Source organism: Cervus elaphus, chromosome 11 (genome assembly GCF_910594005.1).
Source record: "Cervus elaphus chromosome 11, mCerEla1.1, whole genome shotgun sequence".
Lineage (NCBI taxonomy): Eukaryota > Metazoa > Chordata > Mammalia > Artiodactyla > Cervidae > Cervus > Cervus elaphus.
The window spans coordinates 93155701-93183165 of record NC_057825.1 but is presented as its reverse complement, the minus strand read 5'-3'; the positions used below and the strand labels follow the sequence as shown (position 1 = coordinate 93183165).

Sequence of the window (27465 nt, the reverse complement as noted above, 5' to 3'; positions counted from 1 at the left end):
CCCCACATTAGGCTTCTCAGCCTGGGGATCTGGCAATGGGAGGGAGAGCTACCAGAGAACCTGGCTTTTAAGGTCAGTGGGGTTGGATTGCAAGAATTCCACAGGACTGAGAGAAAGAGAAACTCTATTCTTAGAGGGTTCACACAAGGTCTAGCGTGCACCAAGACTGGGAGAAAAACAGTGATCTCATAAGAGACTGGGCCAGACCTACCTGCTGGTACTGGAGGGTCTCCTGCAGAGGCAAGAGGTGGGTATGGCTATGTCAGGGACAATAGTGGCAGCAGCAGCTCTGGTGAGTAATCACTGGCATGAGCCCGCCTAGAGACTTCCATTTCCCACCAAGACCTATCCCTACCCAATAGTCTGTAGGGTCCATTGCTGGGACACCTCAGGCCAAACAACCAACAGGGCAGGAACACAGCCCAGCCCATCAGGAGACAGGCCACATAAAGTCTTCCCAAGCATGGCTCTGCCACCAGAGGGATAAGATCCAGCTCCACACACCAGCAGCAGGAACCAGTTCCTCCCACTAGTAAACCAGTACAAGGCTCTGCGACAGCTTTATCCACCAGAGGGCAGACTCCAGAAGCAAGAAAAACTACAACCCTGCAGCCTGTGATCAGACAGATAGACAAGATGAGATGGTAGAGGAAGACATCCCAGGTGAACAATGATATAAAACCACAGAACAACAACTAAGTGAAATGGAGACAGGCAATCTACTCAAAAAACAATTAAGAGTAATGATAGTAAAGGTGATCCAAGATCTCAGAAAAAGATGGAGGCACAGTTGGAGAAGATACAAGAAATGTTCATGAAGACCTGGAAGAACTAAAGAACAAACAAGCAGAAGTGAAAAATACAGTAATCAAAATGAAACATACACTAGAAGATATTAATGGCAGAGTAACTGAGGAAGAAGAGCAAATAACTGCCCTGAAAAATAGAATGGTGGATGTCAATGCCATGGAATAAAATTTGAAAAGAAATGAAAGGAAAACAGTCTAAGAGACTTGTTCTTTGCTGTGTTTAGTCGCTCAGTTGTGTCTGACTCTTTGTGACCCCGTGGACTGCAGCCCACAAGGCTCCTCTGTCCATGCGGATTCTCCAGGCAACAAAGCTAGAGTGGGTTGCCATGCCCTCCTCCAGGGAAGAGACTTATGGGGCAACATTAAATGCACAAACATTCACATTATAGGGCTCCCAGAAGGAGAAGAGAGAGAGAAAGGACCTGAGAAGATATTTGAAGATAATAACTGATCGTTTCCCTAACATGGGAAAGGAAACAATCACCAAAATCCAGGATGCACAGAGAGTCCCAGGGAGAATGCCCAAGGAGGAACACTGTGAGACATATAATAATCAAACTGACAAAAATTAAAGACAAAGAAAAAAATTTAAAAGCAACAAGGGAAAATCAACAAATAAGATACAAGGGAATCCCATAAGGTTATCCCCTGCTTTATCAGGAGAAACTCTGCAGGTCAGAAAGGAAGGAAATAATATATTTACACTGGTCAATGAGGGGGAAAGCTACAACAGAATACTCTACCCAGGAAAGCTCTTTTTTAGATTAGACAGATAAATCAAAACATTTACAGACAAGCGAAAGCTAAGAGAATTCAGCACCACCAGACGAGATTTGCAACAAAGGCTAAAGGAACTTCTCTAAGCAAAATAAAAGACTACTACTAAAAATAACAAAATTATTAATAGAAAACTCACTGGTAAAGGCAAAAAAAGTAAATGTAGGAAGTCATCTGCACACAAATAGGATATCAAAACCAGCAATTGTGAAAGAGTACAAATGGAGGATATTCAGAATGCATCCAAAAGTAAAAGGCCAGCAACTGAAAATGATCTTGTTTATTTATAGACTGTTAAATCCTCTACAGAACTGCAAACTGAAAATCTACAACAGACAGAAAAAAGAAAAATGAGTCAAAACACGTCATTAAAGTTAGTCATCAAATCACAAGAGAAGGAAACAAAAGAGGAAAGGAAGGAAAAGATCTAAAAAAATAAAAAAGAAATGAGAAAATGGCAATAGGAGCATTGTTGTTTCTGTTGTTCAGTCAGTAAGTTGTGGCCAGCTCTTTGTAGTCCTCTGACTGCAGCATGCCAGGCTCTTCTGTCCTGCACTATCTCCCAGAATTTGTTCAGATTCATGTATATTGAGTCTGTGGTGCTATCTAACCAGCTCAACCTCCTCTATCCCCTTCTCCTTTTGACTTCAGTTTTTCCCAGCATCTGGGAAAAATTGTGAGTTGCTCTTTGCATCAAGTGGCCAGATTCAGCTTCAGCATCAGTCCTTCCAAATGAACATTCAGAGTTGATCTCCTTTAGGATTGACTGGTTTGGTCTCCTTGCAGTCCAAGGAACTATCAGGAGCCTTCCCCAACATCACAGTTCAAAAGCATCAATTCTTCAGTGCTCAGCTTTGTCTATGGCCCAAGTCTCACATCCATACATGACTACTGGAAAAAGCATAGCTTTGACTATATAAACCTTTGTAAGCAGGGTGATGTCTCTGCTTTTTAACACACTGCCTAGGTTTGTCATAGCTTTCCTTCCAAGCAGCAAGTGTCTTTATTTTCATGGCTGCAGTCAACACCCACAGTTATTTTGGAGCCCCAGAAAGTAAAATCTATCACTGCTTCCAATTTTTCCTCTTCTATTTGCCATGAAGTGATGGAACTGGATACCATGATCTTAGTTTTCGTAATGCTGAGTTTACCAAGCTAGCTTTTTCACTCTCCTCTTTCACCTTCATCAAGAGCCTCTTTAGTTCCTCTTCTCTTTCTGCCATTAGAGTTATATCATCTGCATATCTGAGGTTATTGATATTTCTCCTGGCAATCTTGATTCCAGCTTATGATTCATCCAGCCAGGCATTTCATATGATGTACTCTGCATATAAGTTAGATAATCAGGGTGACAATATACAGCCTTGACATACTCCTTTCCCAATTTTGAGCCAGTTCATTGTTCCATGTCAGATTCTAAATGCTGCTTCTTAACCTGCATACAGGTTTCTCAGGAGACAGGTAAAGTGGTCTGGTACTCCAACTTCTTGAAGAATTTTCCAGTTTATTGTGATCTACACAGTCTAAGGCTTTATCAAAGTCAATGAAGCAGTTTTTCTTGAATTCCCTTGCTTTCTCCATAATCCAACGAATGTTGGCAATTTGATCTCTGATTCTTCTGCCTTTCCTAAACTCAGCTTGTACATCTGGAAGTTCTCAGTTCAAGTATCACTGGAGCCTAACTTGAAGGATTTTGAATATGACTTTGCTAGCATGTGAAAAGCATGCAATTGTGTGGTAGTCTGAATATTTTTTGACAATAAGAGCATTATTGTTCAGTTGCTCAGTCGTGTGCAACTTTTGCAACACCATGGACTGCAGCATGCCAGGCTTCCTTGTCCTTCACCATTTCCCAAAGCTTGCTCAAACTTATGTCCATTGAGTCAGTGATGCCATCCAACCATTTCATCTTCTGTTGTCCCCTTCTCTTCTTGCCTTCAATCTTTCCAAGCACCATGGTCTTTTCCAGTGAGTTGGCTCTTCCCACCAGGTGGCCAAAGTATTGGAGCTTCAGCTTCAGCATCAGTCCTTCCAATGAACACCCAGGACTGATCTCCTTTAGGATGGACTGGTTGAATCTCCTTGCAGTCCAAGGGACTCTCAAGAGTCTTCTCCAACACCACAGATCAAAACCATCAATTCTTTTGTGCTCAGCCTTCTTTACTGCCTAACTCTCACATTTGTACATGACTACTGGAAAAACTGTAGCTTTGACTATATGGACTTTTTTGGCAAAGTCATGTCTCTGTTTTTTAATATGCTTTCTAGATTTGTCGTAGCTTTTCTTCCAAGAAGCAAGCATCTTTTAATATCATGGCTGTAGTCACCATCTGTAGTGATTTTTGGAGCCCAAGAAAATAAAGTCTGTCACTGTATCCATTTTTTTCCATCTATTTGCCATGAAGTGATGGGACTAGATGCCATGATCTTTGCTTTTTGAATGCTGAATTTTAAGCAAGCTTTTGCAAATGTGAAATAAAACCATGAATATCAATAATTACATTAAATGTAAATGGGTTAAGTGTTCCAACCTAAAGTTTACCTGAATGAATACAAAAATAAGACTCATATATATGCTGCCTACAAAAGACCCACTTCATATATAGGGACACATACTGACTGAAAATAACAGGATGGAAACAATTAGTCCATACAAATGGAAATCAAAAGAAAGCTGGAATAGCAATACTCATATCAGGCAAAATAGATTTTCAAATAAAGACTGTAACAAGAGACAAAGAAGTATACTACATAATGATCATGGGATCTGTTTAAGAAGAAGATATAACAATTGTAAATATTAATATATATGCACCCAACATAGAAGTAATCCAATATATAAAGCAATTACAAACAGTTGTAAATCGAGAGATTGACATTAACACAATAACAGAGGGGGGATTTAACACCCCACTTTCATCAATGGACAAGTCATAAAGACAGAAAATCAATAAGGAAACACAGACCTTAAATGATACACTAGATTAGATAGACTTTTCCAGGTAGCACTAGTGGTGAAGAACCTGCTTGCCAATGCCTAAGACATAAGAGATAGAGGTTTGATCCCTGGGTTGGGAAGATCCCCTGGAAAAGGGCATGGCAACCCGCTCCATTGTTCTTCCCTGGAGAATCCCATGGAGAGAAGAGTCCAGCAGGCTACATCCGGAGGATCACAGAGCTGGATACGATAGAAGCAACTCAGCAAGCACACTATAATTATGGAGCCTTTGATCCCAAAGCAGAAGAATATACATTCTTCTCAGTGGCACATGGAATATTCTCCAGGATTGGCCACATGCTGAATCACAAAATGAGTACTGGTAAATTTAAGACGATTGAAATCATATTGAGCATCTTTTCCAACCACAATTCTGTGAGCTTAGAAATCAACTACAATAAAAATGCAAAAACAACAACAACACAAACACGTGGTGGCCAAACAGTATGCTACTCAACAATGGATCACTAAGGAAATAAAAAATATCTAGAGACAAAAGAAGATGAAAGGACAATAATCCAAAACCTATGGAACATAGCAAAAGCAGTTCTAGGAAGGAAGTTTAGAAAACTCACAAATAAACAACCTAAACTTACACCTGAAGCAACTAGAGGAAGAACAAACAAAATCCAAAGTTAGTAGGTGGAAAGCAATTATAAAGATAAGAAATAAATAGAAATGAAGAAAACAAAAGAAAAGATCAATTTAAACTTTTGGTCAAAAGATCAAAAGCTGATGTTTTGAAAAAAAAAAAAAACTGACAAATCTTTCTTTAGCTAGGCTTATCAAGAAAAATCAATAAAATTAGAAATGAAAAAGGAGTAAGTTACAATGGACACCACAGAAGTACAAAGGATTGTAAGAGGCTATTAGAAGCAACTCTACACCAATAAAATGCATGACCTGGAAGAAGTGGACAAATTCTTAGAAAGATATAATCTCCCAAGAATGAACCAGGAAGAAATAGAAAATATGAACAGGTCAATCACAAGTACTAAAATTGAAACTGTGATGCAAGAAACAAAAGTCCAGGACCAAATGACTTCACAGGCAAATTCTATCAAGCATTAAAGATGAGTTAACATAAATTCTTCTGAAACTGTTCCAAAAAATTTCAAAGGAATACTTGCAAACTCATTCTATGAGGCCACCATTACTATGACACCAAAATCAAAGATAACACACACAAAAAATTACAGGCCAGTATCACTGATGAACATATGCAGGAAATCCTCAACAAAATACTAGCAATCCAAATCCAACAATACATTAAAAGAATCATACACCATGATCAAGGGTGATTTATCTCAGGGATACAAGGATTTTTCAACATCTGTAAATCAGTGTGATATACTACATCAAAATTTGAAGAACTTAAGCCATATGGTCATCACTAGTTGCAAAAATCTTTTGACAAAATTCAGTACTCCCTTATGACAAAAAACTCTTCAGAAAGAGGTCATGGAGGGAACATACCTCAACACAATAAAGGCCATGCATGTCAAACCTACAGCCAGCATCATAATGGTGAAAAGGTGAAAGCATTTCCTCTAAGATAAGAGATGAGACAAAGATGTCCACTCTTGACAGTTTTATTCAGCATAGTTTTGGAAGTCCTAGCCATGGCAATCAGAGAAGAAAAGGAAATAAAAGGAATGCAAACTGGAAAGGAAGATGTTAAATGGTCACAGTTTGTAGATGCCATGATACTATACATAGAAAAGCCTAAAGATGCTACCGGAAAACTAGTAAAGCTCATCAATGATTTTTGTAAAGTTGCAGGATACAAATTTAATACAGAGAATTGGTTGTATATCTATACATTAACAGCAAAAGATCAGAAATAGAAGTATGCCTACCTAAGAAGACCAAAGACCTGTACTCTGAAAACTATTAGAAGCTGACGAAAGAAATCAGAGGTTACACAAGCAGATAGAAAGATATACCATGTTCTTTGACTGGAAGAATCAGTATTGTCAAAATGATTATATGCCTGTCCTCTGAAAGTCAGAACATGACCCATAGTTATGTCCCACCCATAGAGGGTGGGACGAATTGAGAGAGTAGCATTGACATAGAAACACTGCTGCTGCTGCTAAGTCACTCAGTTCAGTTCAGTTCAGTCGCTCAGTCGTGTCCGACTCTTTGCGACCCCATGAATCGCAGCACGCCAGGCCTCCCTGTCCATCACCAACTCCCAGAGTTTACTCAAACTCATGCCCATCGAGTCGGTGATGCCATCCAGCCATCTCATCCTCTGTCGTCCCCTTCTCCTCCTGCCCCCAATCCCTCCCAGCATCAGGGTCTTTTCCAATGAGTCAACTCTTTGCATGAGGTGGTCAAAGTACTGGAGTTTCACCTTCAACATCAGTCCTTCCAATGAACACCCAGGACTGATCTCCTTTAGGATGGACTGGTTGGATCTCCTTGCAGTCCAAGGGACTCTCAAGAGTCTTCTCCAACACCACAGTTCAAAAGCATCAATTTTTTGGTGCTCAGCTTTCTTCACAGTCCAGCTCTCACATCCATACATGACCACTGGAAAAACCATAGCCTTGACCAGACGGGCCTTTGCTGGCAAAGTAATGTCTCTTCTTTTTAATATGCTGTCTAGGTTGGTCATAACTTTCCTTCCAAGGAGTGTCTTTTAATTTCATGGCTGCAGTCACCATCCACAGTGATTTTGGAGCCCAAAAAAATGAAGTCTGACACTGTTTCCACTGTCTCCCCATCTATTTCCCATGAGGTGATGGGACCAGATGCCCTGATCTTAGTTTTCTGAATGTTAAGCTTTAAGCCAATTTTTTCACTCTCCTCTTTCACTTTCATCAAGAGGCTTTTTAGCTCCTCTTCACTCTCTGCCATAAGGGTGGTGTCATCTGCATATCTGAGGTTGTTGATATTTCTCCCGGCAATCTTGGTTCCAGCTTGTGCTTCTTCCAGCCCAGCGTTTCTCATGATGTACTCTGCATATAAGTTAAATAAGCAGGGTGACAATATACAGCCTTGATGCACTCCTTTTCCTATTTGGAACCAGTCTGTTGTTCCATGTCCAGTTCTAACTGTTGCTTCCTGACCTGCATACAGGTCTCTCAAGAGGCAGGTCAGGTGGTCTGGTATTCCCATCTCTTTAGAATTTTCCACAGTTTATTGTGATCCACGAGTGAAATAGCCAGCTAGTTGGAAGTTGGTGTATAACCCAGGGAGCTCGGCCTGGTGCTCAGTAACGACCTAGAGGGGTGGAATAAGAGGCTCAAGAAGGCAGGATATATGCATATTTATGGCTGATTCATGTTGTTGTACCGCAGAAACCAACACAGCATTGTAAAGCAATTATCCTCCAATTAAAATTTTTAAAAAATCTGCTGACACCAGAAATCCTGGCCTCTTTTAAAGCTTTCATTATAGAAAGTGGGATTTCTTAAAAGCCCTCATTACAAACAGCTTGGTATATTAAAATATCAGTGTGCTTACTGACATCAGGTGGTGTGTGGTTTTAACTTGTTTGGTTGTTTTTTATTTGTTTGCCTTTAGTATGGAATAAACATCATTGTTCATTTTTATTTTTTATTTTTATTTATTTATTTTTTGAGAGCACAACCGATATTTTATTTTTCTAGTGAAATTATAATAATTGTTGTAGGAAAAAAAATAATAATCTCAAGCGAAATTAGAGTCCTACTAATCAACATCAAGAATCGGGACCCTGCCCGCCCCACCCTGCTTCCCTACACAATGGCTTTGGCCCGATGCACCTAATATTTACAGATTTGAGCCATATCTGTGCCGTTTTCAGACCTGGTGCACATTTCAGCGCCGTCTCCCAGGAGGATGCTGTTAAAATAAAAAAGCTTTTGGGTAGTTTCTAATAGTTTAGGAATAGCTCTTCAAGTGTTTTCTGTTTCACAAAAGTGCAAGCCTCTCACAGTTCCTGAAGAATGAACCCGTTTTCTCTGCAGTACTGTATTTACTTTCTTCCTTTCAGCAGGGGAGTTTCAGCAGAGTTCAGAACAATGTTAATTAATAGTTCTAGGAAGAAAGAGATTAGATGATGCGGTCTCTGGCTCTTTGGTAAAATTCTTGCATAAATATTAATGGTTTTGGAGCATTTGTTTTTTAGAGCAATTTTGATTACTTCATGTGTATAACCCTCCCTGTTATTTATCAGAAGTCATGTCTGTAGTATTCCATTTTTTAATTTATAATGGTAACAGAAAAGACAATCCTAATGGGACTTTATTTCTTCTTACTCTATTAGACAATTTTTTAAATTTATTTATTTTAATTGGAGGCTAATTACTTTACAATATTGTACTGGTTTTGCCATACATTGACATGAATCCTCCATGGGTGTACACGTGTTCCCCTGAACCCCCCTCCCACCTCCCTCCCCATCCCATCCCTCTGGGTCATCCCAGTGCACCAGCCCCGAGCACCCTGCCTCATGCATCGAACCTGGACTGGCGATTCATTTCACATACGATAATTTACATGTTTCAATGCCATTCTCCCAAATCATCCCACCCTCGCCCTCTCCCACAGAGTCCAAAAGACTGTTCTATACATCTGTGTCTCTTTTGCTGTCTCACATACAGGGTTATCATTACCATCTTTCTAAATTCCATATATATGCATTGTTATACTGTATTGGTGTTTTTCTTTCTGGCTTACTTCACTCTGTATAATAGGCTCCAGTTTCATCCACCTCATTAGAACTGATTCAAATGTATTCTTTTTAATGGCCGAGTAATACTCCATGGTGTATATGTACCATAGCTTTCTTATTCATTCGTCTGCTGATGGACATCTAGGTTGCTTCCATGTCCTGGCTATTATAAACAGTGCTGCAATGAATATTGGACTACATGTGTCTCTTTCAATTCTGGTTTCCTCGGTGTGTATGCCCAGCAGTGGGATTGCTGGGTCATATGGCAGTTCTATTTCTAGATTTTTAAGGAATCTCCACACTGTTCTCCATATTGGCTGTACTAGTTTGCATTCCCACCAACAGTGTAAGAGGGTTCCCTTTTCTCCACACCCTCTCCAGCATTTATTGCTTGTGGACTTTTGGATAGAAGCCATTCTGACTGGCGTGTAATGGTACCTCATTGTGGTTTTGCTTTGCATTTCTCTGATAATGAGTGATGTTGAGCATCATTTCATGTGTTTGTTAGCCATCTGTATGTCTTCTTTGGAGAAATGTCTGTTTAGTTCTTTGGCCTATTTTTTGATTGGGTCTTTTATTTTTCTGGAATTGAGCTGCAGGAGTTGCTTGTATATTTTTGAGATTCATTCTTTGTCAGTTGCTTCATTTGCTATTATTTTCTCCCATTCTGAAGGCTGTCTTTCCACCCTGCTCATAGTTTCCTTTGTTGTGCAAAACCTTTTAGGTTTAATTAGGTCCCATTTGTTTATTTTTGCTTTTATTTCCAGTATTGTGGGAGGTGGGTCACAGCGGATCCTGCTGTGATTTATGTCGGAGAGTGTTTTGCCTATGTTCTCTCATTATTCTTAATTCTTTTTCGGGTAGACTCCCTCTCTCCTCCTCTTTGGTCTGGTTTGGTGGACATTTATCATGTTCCTTTACATGCTGAATATTTCTCTGCCTTTTCATTTTGTTTAGATTGCTGTGTTTGGGGTGGTCTTTCTGTAGGCTGGAAGTTTGTGATTCCTCTTTACTGTGGAGCTTGCTCCCCGTGGGTAGGGTTGGACTAGTGGCTTGTCAAGGTTTCCGGGCTAGGGGAGCTTTCGTCTGTGTTCTGGTGGGTGGAGCTGCGTCTCTTCTCTCTGGACTGCAATGAAGTGTCCAGTAGTGAGTTTTTGGGTGTCTGTGGGTTTGGCATGGCTTTGGGCAGCCTGTATTTTAATGCTTAGGTCTGTGTTCTTGCATTGCTGGAGAGTTAGCGTGGTAGGTCTTGCTCTGGAACTTGTTGGCTCTTAGGTAGAGCTTGGTTTCAGTGTAGGTATGGCAGCTTGTGGATGAGCTCTTGTCTATTAATGTTCTCTGGAATTAAGAGTTCTCTGGTGTTCTCAAATTTTGGATTTAAGCCTCCTGCCTATGGCTTTCAGTCTTATTCCTACATTAGCCTCAAAACTTCTCCATTCACACAGCACAGATGATAAAACATCTAAGTTAATGTTGAAAAACTTATCCACAGTGAAGGACACCCAGAAAGGTTCACAGGGTTACATGTAGAAGATAAGAGGGAGGAGGGAGATAGAGGTGACCAGGAGGAGAAGAGGGGGAGTCAAAAGGGGAGAGAGCAATCTAGCCAGTAATCAATTCCTATGTGCTCTCCACAGTCTGGAACACCCAGAGAGGTTCATGGAGTTACATAGAGAAGAGAAGAGGGAGGAGGGAGAGAGAGGTGACCAGGAGGAGAAGAGAGTGTCTCCTGCTTCTTTATATATTTAGTTATGGGAAATCATGCCACTATCACAGACAAATGTTTCTAATTTTTGTGTGCCCATGGGAGGAGTTGAGCTCAGGGTCTTCCTACTCTGTCATCTTAGCTGCTCCTCAAAACACTCAGGATATTATATTTGGTTTAGACATTAACTGCATTTTACTCATAGTTTATTTCAGGCCTTAGTCATGTGTACTTTTATGGTAGCCCTGGTTGAAAACTTTATATCTGAATCATCTTTGAACTACATTGGTCCTTCCATGATCACACCTGAACAGGAAACTTTGGACAAGAGTGAGCCACATCCCCTCCTTCAGTTCAGTTCAGTCACTCAGTCATGTCCGACTCTTTGCGACCCCATGAACCGCAGCACACCAGGCCTCCCTGTCCATCACCAACTCCCAGAGTCTACCCAAACCCATGTCCATTGAGTCGGTGATGCCATTCAACCATCTCATCCTCTGTCATCCCCTGATCCTCCTGCCCTCAATCTTTCCCAGCATCAGGGTCTTTTCCAATGAGTCAGCTCCTCTCATCAGGTGGCCAAAGTATTGGAGTTTCAGCTTCAACATCAGTCCTTCCAATGAACACCCAGGACCGATCTCCTTTAGGATGGACTGGTTGGATCTCCTTGCATTCCAAGGGGCTCTCAAGAGTCTTCTCCAACAGCACAGTCCAAAAGCATCAATTCATCAGCGCTCAGCCTTCTTTATAGTCCAACTCTCACATCCGTACATGACCACTGGAAAAACCATAGCCTTGACTAGACAGACCTTTGTTGGTAAAGCAATGTCTCTGCTTTTTAATATGCTGTCTAGCTTGGTCATAACTTTCCTTCCAAGGAACAAGCATCTTTTAATTTCATGGCTGCAATCACCATCTGCAGTGATTTTGGAGCCCAGAAAAATAAAGTCAGCCACTGTGTCCACTGTTTCCCCATCTATTTGCCATGAAGTGATGGGACCAGATGCCCTGATCTTAGTTTTCTGAATGTTAAGCTTTAAGCCAACTTTTTCACTCTCCTCTTTCACGTCATCAAGAGGCTCTTTAGTTCTTCTTCACTTTCTGCCATAAGGGTGGTGTCATCTGCAGATCTCAAGTTATTCATATTTCTCCCAGCAATCTTGATTCCAGCTTGTGCTTGCTCCAGCCCAGCGTTTCTCATCATGTACGCTGCATGTAAGTTAAATAAGCAGGGTGACAATATACAGCCTTGATGTACTCTTTTTCCTATTTGGAACCAGTCTGTTGTTCCATGTTCAGTTCTAACTGCTGCTTCCTGATCTGCATGCAGGTTTCTCAAGAGGCAGGTCAGGTGGTTTGGTATTCCCATCTCTTTAGAATTTTCCACAGTTTATTGTGATCCACACAGTCGAAGGCTTTGGCATAGTCAATAAAGCAGAAATAGATGTTTTTCTGGAACTCTCTTGCTTTTTCCATGATCCAGCAGATGTTGGCAATTTGATCTCTGGTTCCTCTGCCTTTCCTGTAGGTATGGAGGCTTTTGGACGGTCACTTATCACTTAAAGTTCCATGTAGTCAGGAGTTTTCTGGTGTTCTCAGGTTTTGGGCTTAAGTTTCCTGCCTCTGGATTTCAGTTTTATTCTTCCTGTAGTCTCAGGACTTCTCCAACTATACAGCTCTGATAATTAAACTTCTAGGTTAATGGCGAAAAGATTCTCCCCCATTAGGGACACCCAGAGAGGTTCACAGAGTTACATGAACAGGAGAAAAGGGAGGAGGGAGATAGAGATGAGTAGGAGGAGAAAAAGGGGGACTCAAGAGGAGAGAGACAGATCTACGCAGCTGTCTGTTCCCAGAGTGTTCTCGTATCTCAGACACCTACAAGGATTCACAGAATTGGATGGGGAAGAGAAGGGGAAAAGAGGAAATAGAGGTGTTCTGAGGTAGAAAACAGAGAGTCAAGATTGGGAGGGAATAATCTTCGGTTTTAAGATAGGGCTTCTCTTTTTTTTTTTTTTTTTTTTTAAGGTTATAGTGTAGTGAAGATGAAAATGAAGAGTAGTAGAGGAGTACTAGAGGACTTTAAAAGAAATAAGAGAAAAAGAAAAATAGAAAATAGAAGAGAAAAAGGAAAGAAAAAAAAGAAGAAAAAGGAGAAGAAAAAAAAGAAAAAGAAAAAAAAAAAAAAAAGAAAGAAAAAAAAAATTTTTTTTTTCCCCTAATTAAAAAAATCGTAAAAATCTATGAAAATGAAAGTTAAGGAGTAATGGGGGAGTAATAGGGAATTTTAAAGGAAAATAAAAGAGAAAAAATAAAAAAGAAAAATATAAAAAGAAAAAAAAATTTTTTTTTTTTTCCTTACTTAGAAAAAACAGAAAAATAAAAAAAAAAAAAGTAAAAATATGTCTAGGAATTTCTCTGGAGCTGTTGCGGTCAGTGTGGGTTCGGCTCAGTTTCAGATAGCTCCTCGTTCCAGCTTGCACTTCTCGATATCTACAGGGCCCTTCCGGTGAAGTCGGTGTTTTCTTCAGGGATTTTAGTCTGTTGCACCAGTCCCTTCTGAAGCGGTTCCCTTTGTTTATTTGGCTTCTGTTTGCCGGTCTCTTCAGAGGCTCATTTCCGCCCTGACACAGGCGGCCGGAGGCGGACTCTTATTCAGGTAGCTAGTTCCGTTGCGCTGCTGGGAGGGGCTGACGCTGCGGGGCGGGGCTGGCGCTGCGGGGCGAGGCTGACGCTGCGGGGAGGGGCTGGCCCTGCGGGGGCGGGGCTGACGCTGCGGGGAGGGGCTGGCCCTGCGGGGGCGGGCTGGCGCTGCTGGAAGGGGCTGACGCTGCTTTCTCCGTCTGCGCTGCCCAGGCTCCCGGCTGCTCCATATGGAGCGCGCCCCGCGCTGCGCGAGGTTCCAGCCCTCGGGTGTTACACAAAAGCGCGGAAGGAAGAGCTGCGCCTGCTCTCTGTGCCTTCCCCGTCAGAGCGGTCCAGGCAGCCAGGGGCTTGGTGGGCGCGCTATCCCCAGGTGTGGCGCACCCACTCCCTTCCGCGGACCCAGTCTCAGTTTCCGCTGGCGCCAGGCGGGTGCGCGCGCCTTCCGCCCTCCGCGTCCCCAGCCCCAGTCCCCGCCCCGCGCCGGTCGGGTGCCTGCGCCCTGTGTCTCGCCGCGACCTTCCCCTCCCCCCTGCCTCCTGCCTCCGGCGGGGCTGGGCCGGTCCGCAGCCTGCGAGCTCTTCTCGGGACTTTCCCCGTCCCTTTGTTCTGCGAACGGCCGGCAGTGTGTTCCGGCCGGTCAATTTTCTCTCTCTCCTTTGGTCTCCCACAGTTCAAGTTGGCACCTCACAGAAGCTCCCCCCGATTGTCCTCGGGGCACTCAGGCCCGGACCCTAGCCCAAGCAAGGCCGCCTAAGACTCCCTTCCCGGGACGGGTCTCCGTCCTTAGCTCTTTTGTCTCACTTTTTATCTTTTATATTTTGTCCTACCTCCTTTCGAAGACAATGGTCTGCTTTTCTGGGCGCCTGATGACCTCAGCTAGCGATCAGAAGTTGTTTTGTGAAGTTTGCTCTGCATTCGGTTATTCTTTTGATGAATTTGTAGGAGAGAAAGTGGTCTCCCCGTCCTACTCCTCCGCCATCTTGGCTCCTCCCCCTCTGCCTTTCCTAAAACCAGCTTGAACATCTGGAAGTTCATGGGTCACGTATTGCTGAAGCCTGGCTTGGAGAATTTAAAGCATTACTTTACTAGCGTGTGAGATGAGTGCAATTGTGCGGTAGTTTAAGCATTCTTTGGGATTGCCTTTCTTCGGGATTGGAATGAAAACTGACCTTCTAAGTCAATGAAACTAAGTCATGCCGTGTGGGGCCACCCAAGATGACAGGTCATGGTGGAGAGGTCTGACAGAATGTGGTCCACTGGAGAAGGGAATGGCAAACCGCTTCAGTATTCTTGCCTTGAGAACCCCATGAACAGTATGAAAAGGCAAAAAGATAGGACACTGAAAGATGAACTCCTCAGGTCGTTAGGTGCCCAATATGCTATTGGAGATCAGTGGAGAAATAAGAATGAAGGGATGGAGCCAAAGCAAAAACACCACCCAGTTGTGGATGGGACTGGTGATAGAAGCAAGGTCCGATGCTGTAAAGAGCAATATTGCATAGGAACCTGGAATGTTAGGTCCATGAATCAAGGCAAATTGGAAGTGGTCAAACAGGAGATGACAAGAGTGAACATTGACATTCTAGGAATCAGTGAACTAAGATGGACTGGAATGGGTGAATTTAACTCAGATGACCATTATACCTACTACTGTGGGCAGGAATCCCTTAGAAGAAATGGAGTAGCCATCATAGTCAGCAAAAGAGTCCAAAATGCAGTATTTGGATGCAATCTCAAAAACGACAGAATGATCTCTGTTTGTTTCCAAGGCAAACCATTCAGTTTCAAGGTAATCCAAGTCTATGCCCTGACCAGTAATGCTGAAGAAGCTGAAGTTGAACAGTTCTATGAAGACCTACAAGACCTTCTAGAACTAACACCCAAAAAAGATGTCCCCTCCTTCAGTTCACTCTAAATTGTCACAAGCTGTTGACTCCATCTTGTCTTTGAAATCTTCCCAGGCTTCCCAGGTAGCTCAGTGGTAAAGAATCCACCTGCCAATGCAAGAAATGCCAGAGACTTGGGTTTGATTCATGAGTCAGGAAGATTCCCTGGAGAAGGAAATGGCAACCCACTCCAGTATTCTTGCCTGGAAAATCCCATGGGCAGAGGAGCCTGACGGGTTACAGTCCATGGGGTCTCAAGAGCTGGACATGATTAAGCATGCACGCTGCATGCCTCTTGAAATTTTATGGTCTTGTTCACTGCAATCTTGTCATTTACTACTTTTTGAAATGAGTTCACTAACAGTGTTACAAATCTACTTGGGCTTGGAGGCAAAAAACTCAGGCTATTTGGAGTTATATATAGCATAGCAGGGAGAATGTGAGGGGCTCTGCCATTACCACAATGCTTTAGTAGGTGTGTGAACTCTGGTCATCTCTATTGGCTGCTCAAAACCTCTTCATTTATAGGTTTTGAGCTTGGTCTTAGTTAAACAGACAAAGTTTCTGGTCAAGTAATCTGGCTAAATGAGGTCCCTGAATTTTGTAATTAAAGAAATGTCCTAGAAAAAACCCAAACTGACAAAATATTAGTGGCCTTGGGTAGAAAACTGTATGTTCCTTACAATGGAATGGTGTTCCTTATAATGGAATGGAGGGGAGTAGGAGAAAGGATCAAGTGACCTCTTGTTCAGAGGAAGAGCTAAGGCAAGATACCATGTAGAAAGACTGAGTTTTGTACTGTTTCCAACAAAGTGGTCAATGAGAAAGTTATTTGACAAATACTTACTGAGAATTTAAGAGTTAAATGTTAAGAGCTAGGAGATTCTGAAAGACCTGGATCCAGTGGGGTCACTCCTGTAAGGATGATCTCAAATGTCTGTATGACAGAAACACGTTATTCTCACACATGTTCATACTGTGAGAAACAAAGGTATAATATGCACGTGCTTTTCCTGCTGCATGTATTATTATTCAACAACCTTTATGGAGTCCCTGCTATGTGTCAAGAAATTTACACATTCATTTATTCAATGAAGTGTTCATTGAGTGTTTACTACATTCTAGGCACTGAGAAAGCCAAAGATATTAGCATGCAACTACCATCCTCAGAAAATCTGTGGAGGATAAAGAGAGAGGGTGTAGCCATGCTCTCAGCTGTCACTCGTTCTGGTCATTTGAACCCAGGGAGATGCAGTCCCTTAAAAACAAACTTGGACCATCACAGGAAGAAGTGCGTGGGAATAAGGAGGACAAGGACCAAAATTGGAGGGGATACTGTAGAAGAAGGACCTGGTAAGACAGATCTCTGAGCAAAGGAAAAACCTTCTCTTTGCCAAATGACTAAGGGCTAGCATAGGAGACAGTTATGATGATACTGCAGCTTGTTAGAAGAATCCTTTCTAATAATAAGGTTGTTTCACTCTGTGATTTTTAAGATATGCAAACTTATATTTTGCCAGATTTAAGGGGTTAGACGGAGAATTCTTTTTATAAGCAAAATCATGCAAAAGGAAGATAGAACCTCAAGTTTTCATCTGAGAGGCCACATACAATTCAAATCAGAGCCGATGGCCCTCATGGGACCGAAACAACCTGAAGTGGAGAACACAACCCACCTCCCACACAGCCTCTGGACAGTCTCTGACAGCCTGATGATTAATGCATAAACTGGAAAGACATTTCATTGACTGCTTTGTAGTCTCATGAGCACAATGCAATCAATAAATATTTATTGAATGTAATTTCCTGGGGCTTGCAGCACTTACTCTGTGATAACTTACAACTGAATAAGCAAGAATTATTCAGGGTGGTTACAAATAAATATATAAGTATATGTTAATAGAATCCAACTACAAATGGACTGCTAGAAAGAAAATGTGCAACCATCTGCAGACAAGTCATCCAAGTGGTACTAGACTTGAGATAATTAAGAAAGAAGTGTGTTTGTCACATAAGCCCCAGAAGTGAGAATTGAAAGAGAAAGAATAAAGGAAAAAAGAAAGGAGAGGAGAGAGATTTATAAATAGCTCTATTTCATACAAATGAAAATATATGTGTTTGACTTTAAAAGTTAATCTTTTTTTCCTCTGGCTTTCTATGTACAATACTTTCATCTGTCACTGAAATATCTCCTACACTCAAGAAATGGCAGAGTTAACCGAAATGGGCTTCCAAATTGCAGTTTTTGCAATAAAAATAAAATATGGCTTTCTGCCACCTATTTTGGAGCTACAGCACCAATATACTGATGCAATCCCCGCTAAGCCCCAGTCACATTACATTCTGAGTGGTATATCACCAGTTTGGGCATGAGAATGAGTATTAGATTACATTCACTTATGTTTTAACATTTGTTCTGAGTTAAAAGTAAATTAAAACTTTGTATTTGAGATAACATCCGAAAGGGACAGTGTAATTACTACGTTCTCCCTTATGCATTCTCCCTAAGCTCCTGTGAAGTCTGAGAATGCACAGCCACAGTGAAAGCAGGAGCCTGGGAGATGCTGAAGCTGAGACAGGCATCTTCATGGCTGCAGGTCCAGCTTCAGAGAGGAAAGATCTTTCCTCTGGGAAATGCTTCAGTAAACAATTCTACAACAATAATGCAAACACTCAAAAAGACACTAGCCATGACCATGCAGGTTCAGCCATTGGCCAAATTCGAAAGGAGACAACAGTAATTGCACAAATCCACCTCTGTTGGCTCTGATTCCAGGGTTGCCACAACCATTCCATGACCTAAGAGGAAACCAAGCTGTCAAGCAGCAAAAAAGAGGCAGAACCAAGAGAGAATTCAAGACTTCCCGAGATTCTTTTTAGAATACCACCGCAAGTATGGAAGGTTATCAGTTCTGCAGTACACTGAACCTCCCTTGGAAGCAGCCAGACAATGTTTGATTCACTGCATGTTGAGAGTTGTTTTTGCCCTTTTGATGCTCTGTAGTTGGCAGCTGAGTGACAGATTTTATAGCCACCAACTCACCCAAGGAAACATCCCCAGAGATTTATAGATTATTACTCACCTCCACCACAGTATCTTTTGCAAGTCTCTTTCTGATTCAACCCTCTCCTGACTTCAAGACTACCTCCCCTTCCTGTCTTTTTGTTAAGGCATAGTTTTATTTCCCAAATAGGTGATAAAGTTTTCAGGGTCATGCTGACACTTTGTGTTTGGCAAAGCAGGAGCACAATGACTGTGATATTTAAACAAGAGTAGAGACATGGGGAGTCAATAATTATGCAATATATTTGTATGTGACGCATTGTAACCAGATTTCTTAAGGTTATCATTTTAAAGTGCACAGAAATATCCAATCACAGCATTGTATACCAAGAATGAACATAGTGTTGTAGGTCAATTATACTTCAAAACAAACAAAAGCAAACTCAGAGAAAAAAATGATAAGATTTGTGGTTATCAGAGGTGGGGATTTGGGGAAAGAAGGAATTGGATCAGCCTAGAGATTCTAGATTCCAAACACTGTAAAAGAGAATTACAGGGAGCCAGCTGGCAGCTATTCTATTTGTCTGCTCATTTCTGTCTCCATTGACTTTTCAGTCCCATGGAAGTCAGAAACACCTGCATGTCAGAGAATTAAATGCATGATTCTGAGGTTTTCTTGGATACTTAAATCCCAAAAGCAGTATAAGACATAATTCAAAGGGATGGATCCATGAAATTTGCAAGAAAGGAAGTTGTTTTTCAATGTAGACAGTAGTTATTGGAGGGTATTAAGAGTATAAAATAGTAACAAAGGGATGGGAAAGGACGTGAGGCATGCCTCCTCTTCCCCCTGTGAGGACTCTGTATCTAGGCCAGTGAGGTAGGAGTACTCGACAGTGGCCACTTTGAGTCCAGCACCCCCTCAAGAACAAGCTTCCTGACTTCCAGGAAGGGAGCAACACCCCAAAAGGGACATGGGCTATGTTCCACCCCAAGCTGCTTGGTCCCTGCCTACCCTACACCTCAATAGCTCAGGGTAGTAGTGTTAGGGGACTGGGCTAAACCTATTCTTTTAAAAGGTATTTGACTTTCTGAATGCAGTAGGCAGAACTGATATGATTATAACTGATATGAAATGCTGATTGGAATATTTGTTATTTCTAAAATCTCTGCTGAATTTGAAAAGCAACACACAAATCTGGACCTGGGCACTCTTTCAGATGACACCATTCAACGCTCAATCCCAAGCAAGAGATGGAGAAATGTCTCCAGGCCTGAAGTCATCCTTCATTTTCCTTCACTCTTCCTGCAACAGGTTTCATCCACCCTAGCCTTTAATATGCTAAAGTGTGTCTGTCTCAGAAGGTAGAGAGTCTCTTTCTTTTCATGAAGCATACGTTTTTTTAACCACACACTGAATTGGTGAAGTTTTCTCCAGGAACTATTGCTTTTTGTTAGCTTTAGGACACTGCTTTCTCATTCATACACATTCACTTGCCTTCAAATTGTATGGACCTGTACAGGATTGCTAGCCTTTTAAATTGTTATACCAGGACTTTAAAAACTACTATTTCTATCATAATTATTCCTTAATCTAAAAAAGATAAAGATAGACTTTATGTTGAATAAATTCACAAATTGTTCTTATTTTTCTGATTTTATTGTAAACCACCAACCTATACTGGGGCATCATGTGCCTAGCATTAGAGTTACAAGGATGAAAATTTCTCTCCTTGGATATTGCCAGATGAGTTCTAAAATGTTAAAATATCTGGCTGATTTTTCTTACAGGTTTTTGCACCCATGTCATAAAAATCACAAAGCTTAAGGTTAGAATAGTCGTAAAAATCACCAGGACTCAAAGGGTTTCTAAGGAATTTTTCACTGGGCAGGAACAATGCATAATCACTAATGCAGATCTTGGTGACCAAATTGGAATTTTGCCCTTTCTTCTCCATTCCAGGTACATGGCCATCATCCACCCCCTCCAGCCCAGATTGTCAGCCACAGCCACCAAGGTGGTCATCTGTGTCATCTGGATCCTGGCTCTCCTCCTGGCCTTCCCCCAGGGCTACTATTCAACCACGGAGACCATGCCCAACAGAGTGGTGTGCATGATCGAATGGCCAGAGCATCCCAACAAGATTTATGAGAAAGTGTGAGTAGAGATGACTCCCAGTGCCTTCTTTGCCCTCTCTTGTTCCCTTCTTTCTTTCCATGGTCTTTTGTTGATTAGGATTTAATTTGTATCTGTAAGTATTGCTCACAACCACTCTGATTTCAGGATGGTATGTCCATAGTTATGAGGGAACAATTATGTCTCAAATACTGCTCTGGACTTTGAATGAAAAGTTTTAAAATATAAGACCTGGGTCATTGGGGTGCACTTCCATTTTCCTCCTGCCAATGAACCAAATGAATGCTAAAAAACCAATTACTTTGCCCAGCCAATGTCTGCATTTGTTTGCCTTGAAATCTCTTCTTCGCCTATGGAACGCCACTTTGCCCTCTTGCACAGCATGCCAGAGAGTGAGGGAATTACCACCAACCCTTACTCCCAGCACTTCTCAAAACATGACTGATGGGAGTTGGCATATGAACACGCCAGCTCCCTCACCCTTCAGGTGGGATGCCTCTGTGGGGTGTGTGTTTACTGTGTTCAGGGTTTCCTCTTACAATTAAGCTCCAGTCACCCTGGTGATAGCTGGCTCAGTGACACAGCCTTTGATATCCACTCCCTACTTTTGTTTCTCCTTCCACATAAGTCATTTGCACTTGAATATTTGTCTCAAGATCTGTCTCTGGGGAAAACTAAACCAAAACACCTACCTTTCAGGATTTTTCAGCTGGAAAAATACCTATGCAAGTGAAATGCATGGAAGGCAAGGCTAGCACATTGAGACCATATGAGTTACAGGTCCCAAACAGGCAGACCTACTTCTCTCCCAGGGACTTGACTGGTCACATTTAGGGTTTTTTGAAGCTATTCTGGCATATTTTTCCAAGAGTTCTTGTCTTAGAGGCAACATTAAAATGGCCTTTTCTTTGTTTTGTTCCAAGTGAGCAGCAATATGACATTTATATTACACCAGTTTTCTAGACTCAAAGCACATTGATAATGTGATTTCTATTGAAAGACCTCTATAATTTTCCAATCTTGGGTTTATTAAGGGAATTGTAAGAGACCACTGGTTAGGATCCAGAAGATCTGGGTTTAATTACAAGATTGCCAGTTACTAGCTATGTGACCCTGGGCAAGATCACAGTCTCCCCTGGTTGTTAAATGGAACATAATAAAGTGCTACTTCCAGTAAACAATCATTTTGAACAGCAAACAAGATAATATATTCTCACTTTGTAAGCTATTCAGTGCCATATGCAAGATATTTTTATTGAAACAAATTCATTAGGTAGTATAATCATTATAGACCTTTGAACTTCTTGAATGGTAAAATGAAACACTGCTCCTGTTGGCCTCCTATATTGAGGGTCCAAAAGCCTGTTGCACACAGAGGTATACTGCTGTTCCATGGAACACTGTTCCTGTTCCATGGGACACTGAAACGTGGCTTACCAGAAAGCAATATATAAAGCTCAGACGTTGCCTTCCAGACACAGGCAGTGGGATTTAATTGATCAAGCAGTGGGAGGATTAACTCTCAGCCTAGGAGACAGTGAACATTTTTCTTTCAAATGAAACTACCAGCCTGAGCAGAGTCCCAGCAGGAGAAAGAACACAGCTTTACAAGCTGTTCGGGACCCATGAACATGTTCACGCCAGACGGTTCCCTCCAAGGTGGGGTGGCCCTCTGAAACAAAGCTCTTTATACAAACTGCGTCAGAAATTGCCATCAACGTCATGAACTGGACCTCAGTTCTTAGCTCTTGTGATCTTCTCAAAGTCTGATCACCTTCCTGCAACTTTTGTTTCAAATAAGCACAGTTCTTCTGTCTTCTAACAAACTCAAATTTTAACTTGGAAATAAAGGTTTCTTTTCTCATAGATGTCTATGATCTCATCCAAGAAACAGTAGTGTTTAGTGTTTTGCCTTTAAACACTTTGCTGTTTTATGCTTACTCATGAATAGAAAGTCCCTCTGAGACTCAACGTTTTAGACCACCCTTTCAAGTGACCTTTTAAGAATTTAGGGTAACTGCTATTGGACTCATGGTTAGGTTTGCTGCTATTGGTTATTTGATAATTTTAAACTAAAATATGAGCCTAGATTAAGAGAATCTGATTTTATCTATTCAAGATGTATAAAATGTTTACAGATGCAGTAACAAGTTGAAAGAGTCCATATTTGCCATGCACATATTGTCTTACAAACATAAGTGTAAGCTTTATGCCAACCTATTTTGTTTTTGTCAGTATCTGCCATAATGCATTACGATATATTTTTAGGCAACTTAAATTTTACCGGTTCTAAACTAAGCACATAGTTATATTCTTTACACTTCTATTAAAACTAATGATTGCAATTTCCACAATACATGATAATTCCAAACTTGAAACCTGAAGGAAACTTTGCTCTGAGACAAAGTAATAATTAGGGTAAGAGGATAGGCTCCAGTTAAATGAGGGATCAACTCCCAGCTACATCACTCTCAAATTGGGTTATAATGGTCAAGTTATTCAAGCTTCTAAGACTAATAGTATAGTCCATATAAAGGTGTTAAGAGAAGTAATTAAGATACGTGCTTAGCTAGTGCCTCGCACGTTGCAAAGAATCTAGTGAATGTTATCTACTGCAGTTAGCATCACTCACTGATCTGAGTACATGTCATTGGCAGATGGTGGCAGACAGGCAGCAGACGGTGTGGTGGGCAAATATTTAGGCCCATCTTGTCTGATGAATAACTTCTGTCAGATAATTATACTAAAAGATTTTGTGAAAATCTTGGTTTGCTACATTTGCCTTCTGGCTGCATGGTTAACCGCTAACCCTGATCATTTATCATTTAGGCTCTTATTAATACATGGATTAAATTAGGCACTTTTAAAGAAAGATAACCCTATAAAAGAATGGGCAAAAGTGTTGAACATGTGCCTCACAAAAAGAGATATCTAAATGACCAACTAATTTATAAGGAGGCACAAAACTTCAATTGTCACCAATGAAATGCAAGTTAAAACCATAATGAAACCTTCCTGCCTACTCATTAGACACAAATGTTCAGAAGTCTGACTAAGCTAAGCGTTTAGAACTTTTGGTGAAGAACCTATTGTAGACTGCTAGAAGCATAAAGCCACATTGGAAAACATTTTGTGGTATTTAGAAAAGAAGAAACTATTAATTCCATAAATAGGTAGTAATACTACAACTTCAAGCAAAGAAGTAGTCACCATGAAAGTGAAGACTATGATTATCTCTCAAGGGAAGGAAAGGAATATGATCAAGAAGAGACACATAGAAGTGCTTCTGGGGAAATGGCATATTTCTTCAGTTCAGCGACAGGTAGTAGCATGAGCGTTTGCTTTAAAATTACTCATAATACCAGGAAGTTTGGTTTATGCACTTTTTCTGGAATGTATGTTTCATTTTTTTAAATATTTATTTATTTGGCAGCATAAATCTTTAGTTGCAGTATGCGAGATCTTTAGTTGCAGCAGGCAAACTCTTAGTTGCAGCATGTGGGATCTAGTTCCCTGACCAGGGATTGAACCTGGGCCCCCTGCGTTGGGATCATAGCAGTCTTAGCCACTGGAACACAAAGGAAGTCCTATGGAATGTATGTTTCATTTTTATTTAACTTAAAATTGAATGCTATTTAAAGGCTGTTGCTTTTACAAACTCTCAAGAAACTGCTTCCTTGGGGATAACCCCAAAATTCCCTCCATAAGAAACTTCTTCTAAGGTGTGGGCTTTGCCCGGGAGTGACAATCATAGGTGCTCATCTCTGGATGAGCCGAGGGGCCTGTGGGCCCACGCACTCTTGTGTGTACTTGCCTTTTGCCTTGCTGACTCCTGTGTTGCAGTGATTTGGAATTTTTCCAACTGGTCTAAGGGTTTTAAAACAAATTATTGAGCCTGGAGGGATGTGACAATGTTAATAAGAGAACAAGCCCATAGGCTCTCCATAGTACTCATCCCCTGCTGCTGTTATTCATAAGCACATACATCTGGATTACAAAATGTTACACATAAACTTGGTTAATCTTCTTTGGAAATCATTTAAAACTTTACAAGTAAACTACAGAGTATGCTGAAAACTCTAACAATTTCTTTAATTACCCATATTCCCATCATTCATAAAGGCTCAGACATTTTGATGAATTTCCATCCAGGGAATTATTGTTCTTAGTTTCTTTTGAAGTGTCTTGTGTACATACAGGTCAACACAAATATAGATTGTTGCCATTTTTGTAACACAAATCAAGCTTATTATTTATATTGTTCTGTACCCTACTTTTTATTTAACTTAATACATCTTAGAGATCTTTCCATAAGAGTTCATAAAGAGCTTCTAAATTGCCAATATCCATTGGATCATAGGAAAAGCAAAAGAGTTCCAAAAAAGCATCTACTTCTGCTTCATTGACTATTAAAGCCTTTGACTGTGTCGATCACAACAAACTGTGGAAAATTCTTCAAGAGATGGGAATACCAGACCACCTTACCTGCCTCCTGAGAAACCTGTATGCAGGTCAAGAAGCAATAGTTAAAACAAGACAGGAACTGGTTCCAAATTGGGAAAGGGGTATGTCAAGGCTGTATATTGTCAGCCTGCTTATTTACCTTATATACAAAATACATCATGTGAAATACTGGGCTGGATGGAGCACAAGCTGGAATCAAGATTGCCGGGAAAAATATGAATAACCTCAGACATTCAGATGACACCTCTTTAATGGCAGAAAGAGAAAAGGAACTAAAAATCCTCTTTATGAAGGTAAAAGAGGAAAGTGAAAAAGCTGCCTTAAAACTCAACCTTCACAAAACGAAGATTATGGCATCTGGTCCCATCACTTCCTGGCAAATAGATGAGGAAACAATGGAAACAGTGATACACTTTGTTTTCTTGAGCTCCAAAATCACTGCAGGCAGTGCATACAGCCATGAAATTAAAAGATGCTTGCTTGGAATAAAAGCTATGGCAAACCTAGACAGTGTTTTAAAAACCAGAAACATTTTTTTGCCGACAAAGGTCCATATTGTCAAAGCTATGGTTTTTCCAGTAGTCATGTGTCAGTGTGAGAGTTGGACCATAAAGATGGCTGAGCACCAAAGAATTGATGCTTTTGTTTTTTTTTTTTTTTTGGTCTCTGAAATATTAATTTTTATTGCAGACAAAATTATATTTGTGTAAAATGTAATTTATGCAATATTCTGATTCATCCTCATATTAATTTTTAATAAAAATTTCTATCCAGAAGTAAATTTTCTATATCACTGATGTGGCTTATGGCATAATTTTTTTTTCCATTTATTTTCATTAGTTCGAGGCTAATTACTTTACAATATTGTAGTGGTTTTTGCCATACATAGACATGATGCTTTTGAACTGTGGTGTCGGAGAAGACTCTTGAGAGCCCTTGGACAGCAGGGAGACCAAAAGAGTCAATCCTAAAGGAAATCAATCCTGAATGATCATTGGAAGGACTGATACTGAAGCTGAAGCTCCAATACTTTGGCTACTGGATGTGAAGAGCCAATTCACTGGAAAAGACTGTAATACAGGGAAAGATAGAAGGCAGGAGGAGAAGAGGATGACAAAGGATGAGATGGTTGGATGGCATCAGTGATTTAATGGACATGAGTTTGAGCAAGCTCCAGGAGATGGTGAAGGACAAGGAAGCCTGGTGTGCTGCAGTCCACCGGGTCACAAAGAGTCGGACACGACCGAGCAACTGAACAACGACAACAAATTCTCTTTTCAGCTATACAGTATTCCATGTTATAAGTGTACAATATTATGTAACCAATAACTTTTGGTGGACTTAGGATTGCCTCCAGCCTTTTGCTGTTGAAGTGCTGCCATGAATAATCACGTAAGGCTATGTGGATCATAAAAACCCCCAAAATGAAATTGTTAAGTCAAATGTATATAGTTGTCCCCCATACTAATTTACACTCCAACCAGAAATGTGTGAAAGTCCACAGCCTCAACAGACTATATTATCAAGATTTTAGATTTTTGCCCACTAAAGTTAAAATTTTACCTAGCTAGCGTGTGAGACAAGTACAATTGCACGGTAGTTTGAGCATTCTTTGGTATTGCCTTTCTTTGAGATTGGAATGAAAACTTTTCCAGTTTAGAAAAGACAGAAGAACCAGAGATCAAATTGCCAACATCTGCTGGATCATCAAAAAAGCAAGAGAGTTCCAGAAAAACATCTACTTCTACTTTATTGACTATTCCAAAGCCTTTGACTGTGTGGACCACAATAAACTGTGGAAAATTCTTCAAGAGATGGGAATACCAGACCACCTGACCTGCCTCCTGAGAAATCTATATGCAGGTCAAGAAGCAACAGTTAGAACTGAACATGAAACAACAGACTGGTTCCAAATCGGGAAAGGAGTACATCAAGTCTATATATTGTCCCTCTGCTTATTTAACTTACATGCAGAGTACATCATGAGAAATGCTGGGCTGGAGGAAGCACAAGCTGGAATCAAGATTGCTGGGAGGAATATCAATAACCTCAGATATGCAGATGACACCACCCTTATGGCAGAAAGCAAAGAAAAACTGAAGAGCTTCTTGGTGAAAGTGAAAGAGGAGAGTGAAAAAGCCAGCTTAAAACTCAACATTTAGAAAACTAAGATCATGGCATCTGGTCCCATCACTTCATGGCAAATAAATGGGGAAACAGTGGAAACAGTGACAGACTTTATTTTGGGGGCCTCCAAAATCACCACAGATGGTGACTGCAGCCATGAAATTAAAAGACACTTGCTCCTTGGAAGAAAAGTTATGACCAACCTAGATAGCATATTAAAAAGCAGAGACATTACTTTGCCAACAA

General features: G+C 40.9%; 1 protein-coding gene across 1 annotated transcript in view; it reads left to right on the top strand.

Annotated features, from left to right (window-relative positions):
* TACR1 (tachykinin receptor 1) overlaps positions 1–27465 on the top strand; it is a 162620-nt gene that overhangs the window by 77787 nt on the left and 57368 nt on the right. Inside the window, exon 2 of the mRNA XM_043918480.1 lies at positions 20455–20649. Coding sequence (XP_043774415.1) covers positions 20455–20649 — 195 coding nt within the window. The remainder of the gene's footprint in view (positions 1–20454; positions 20650–27465) is intronic.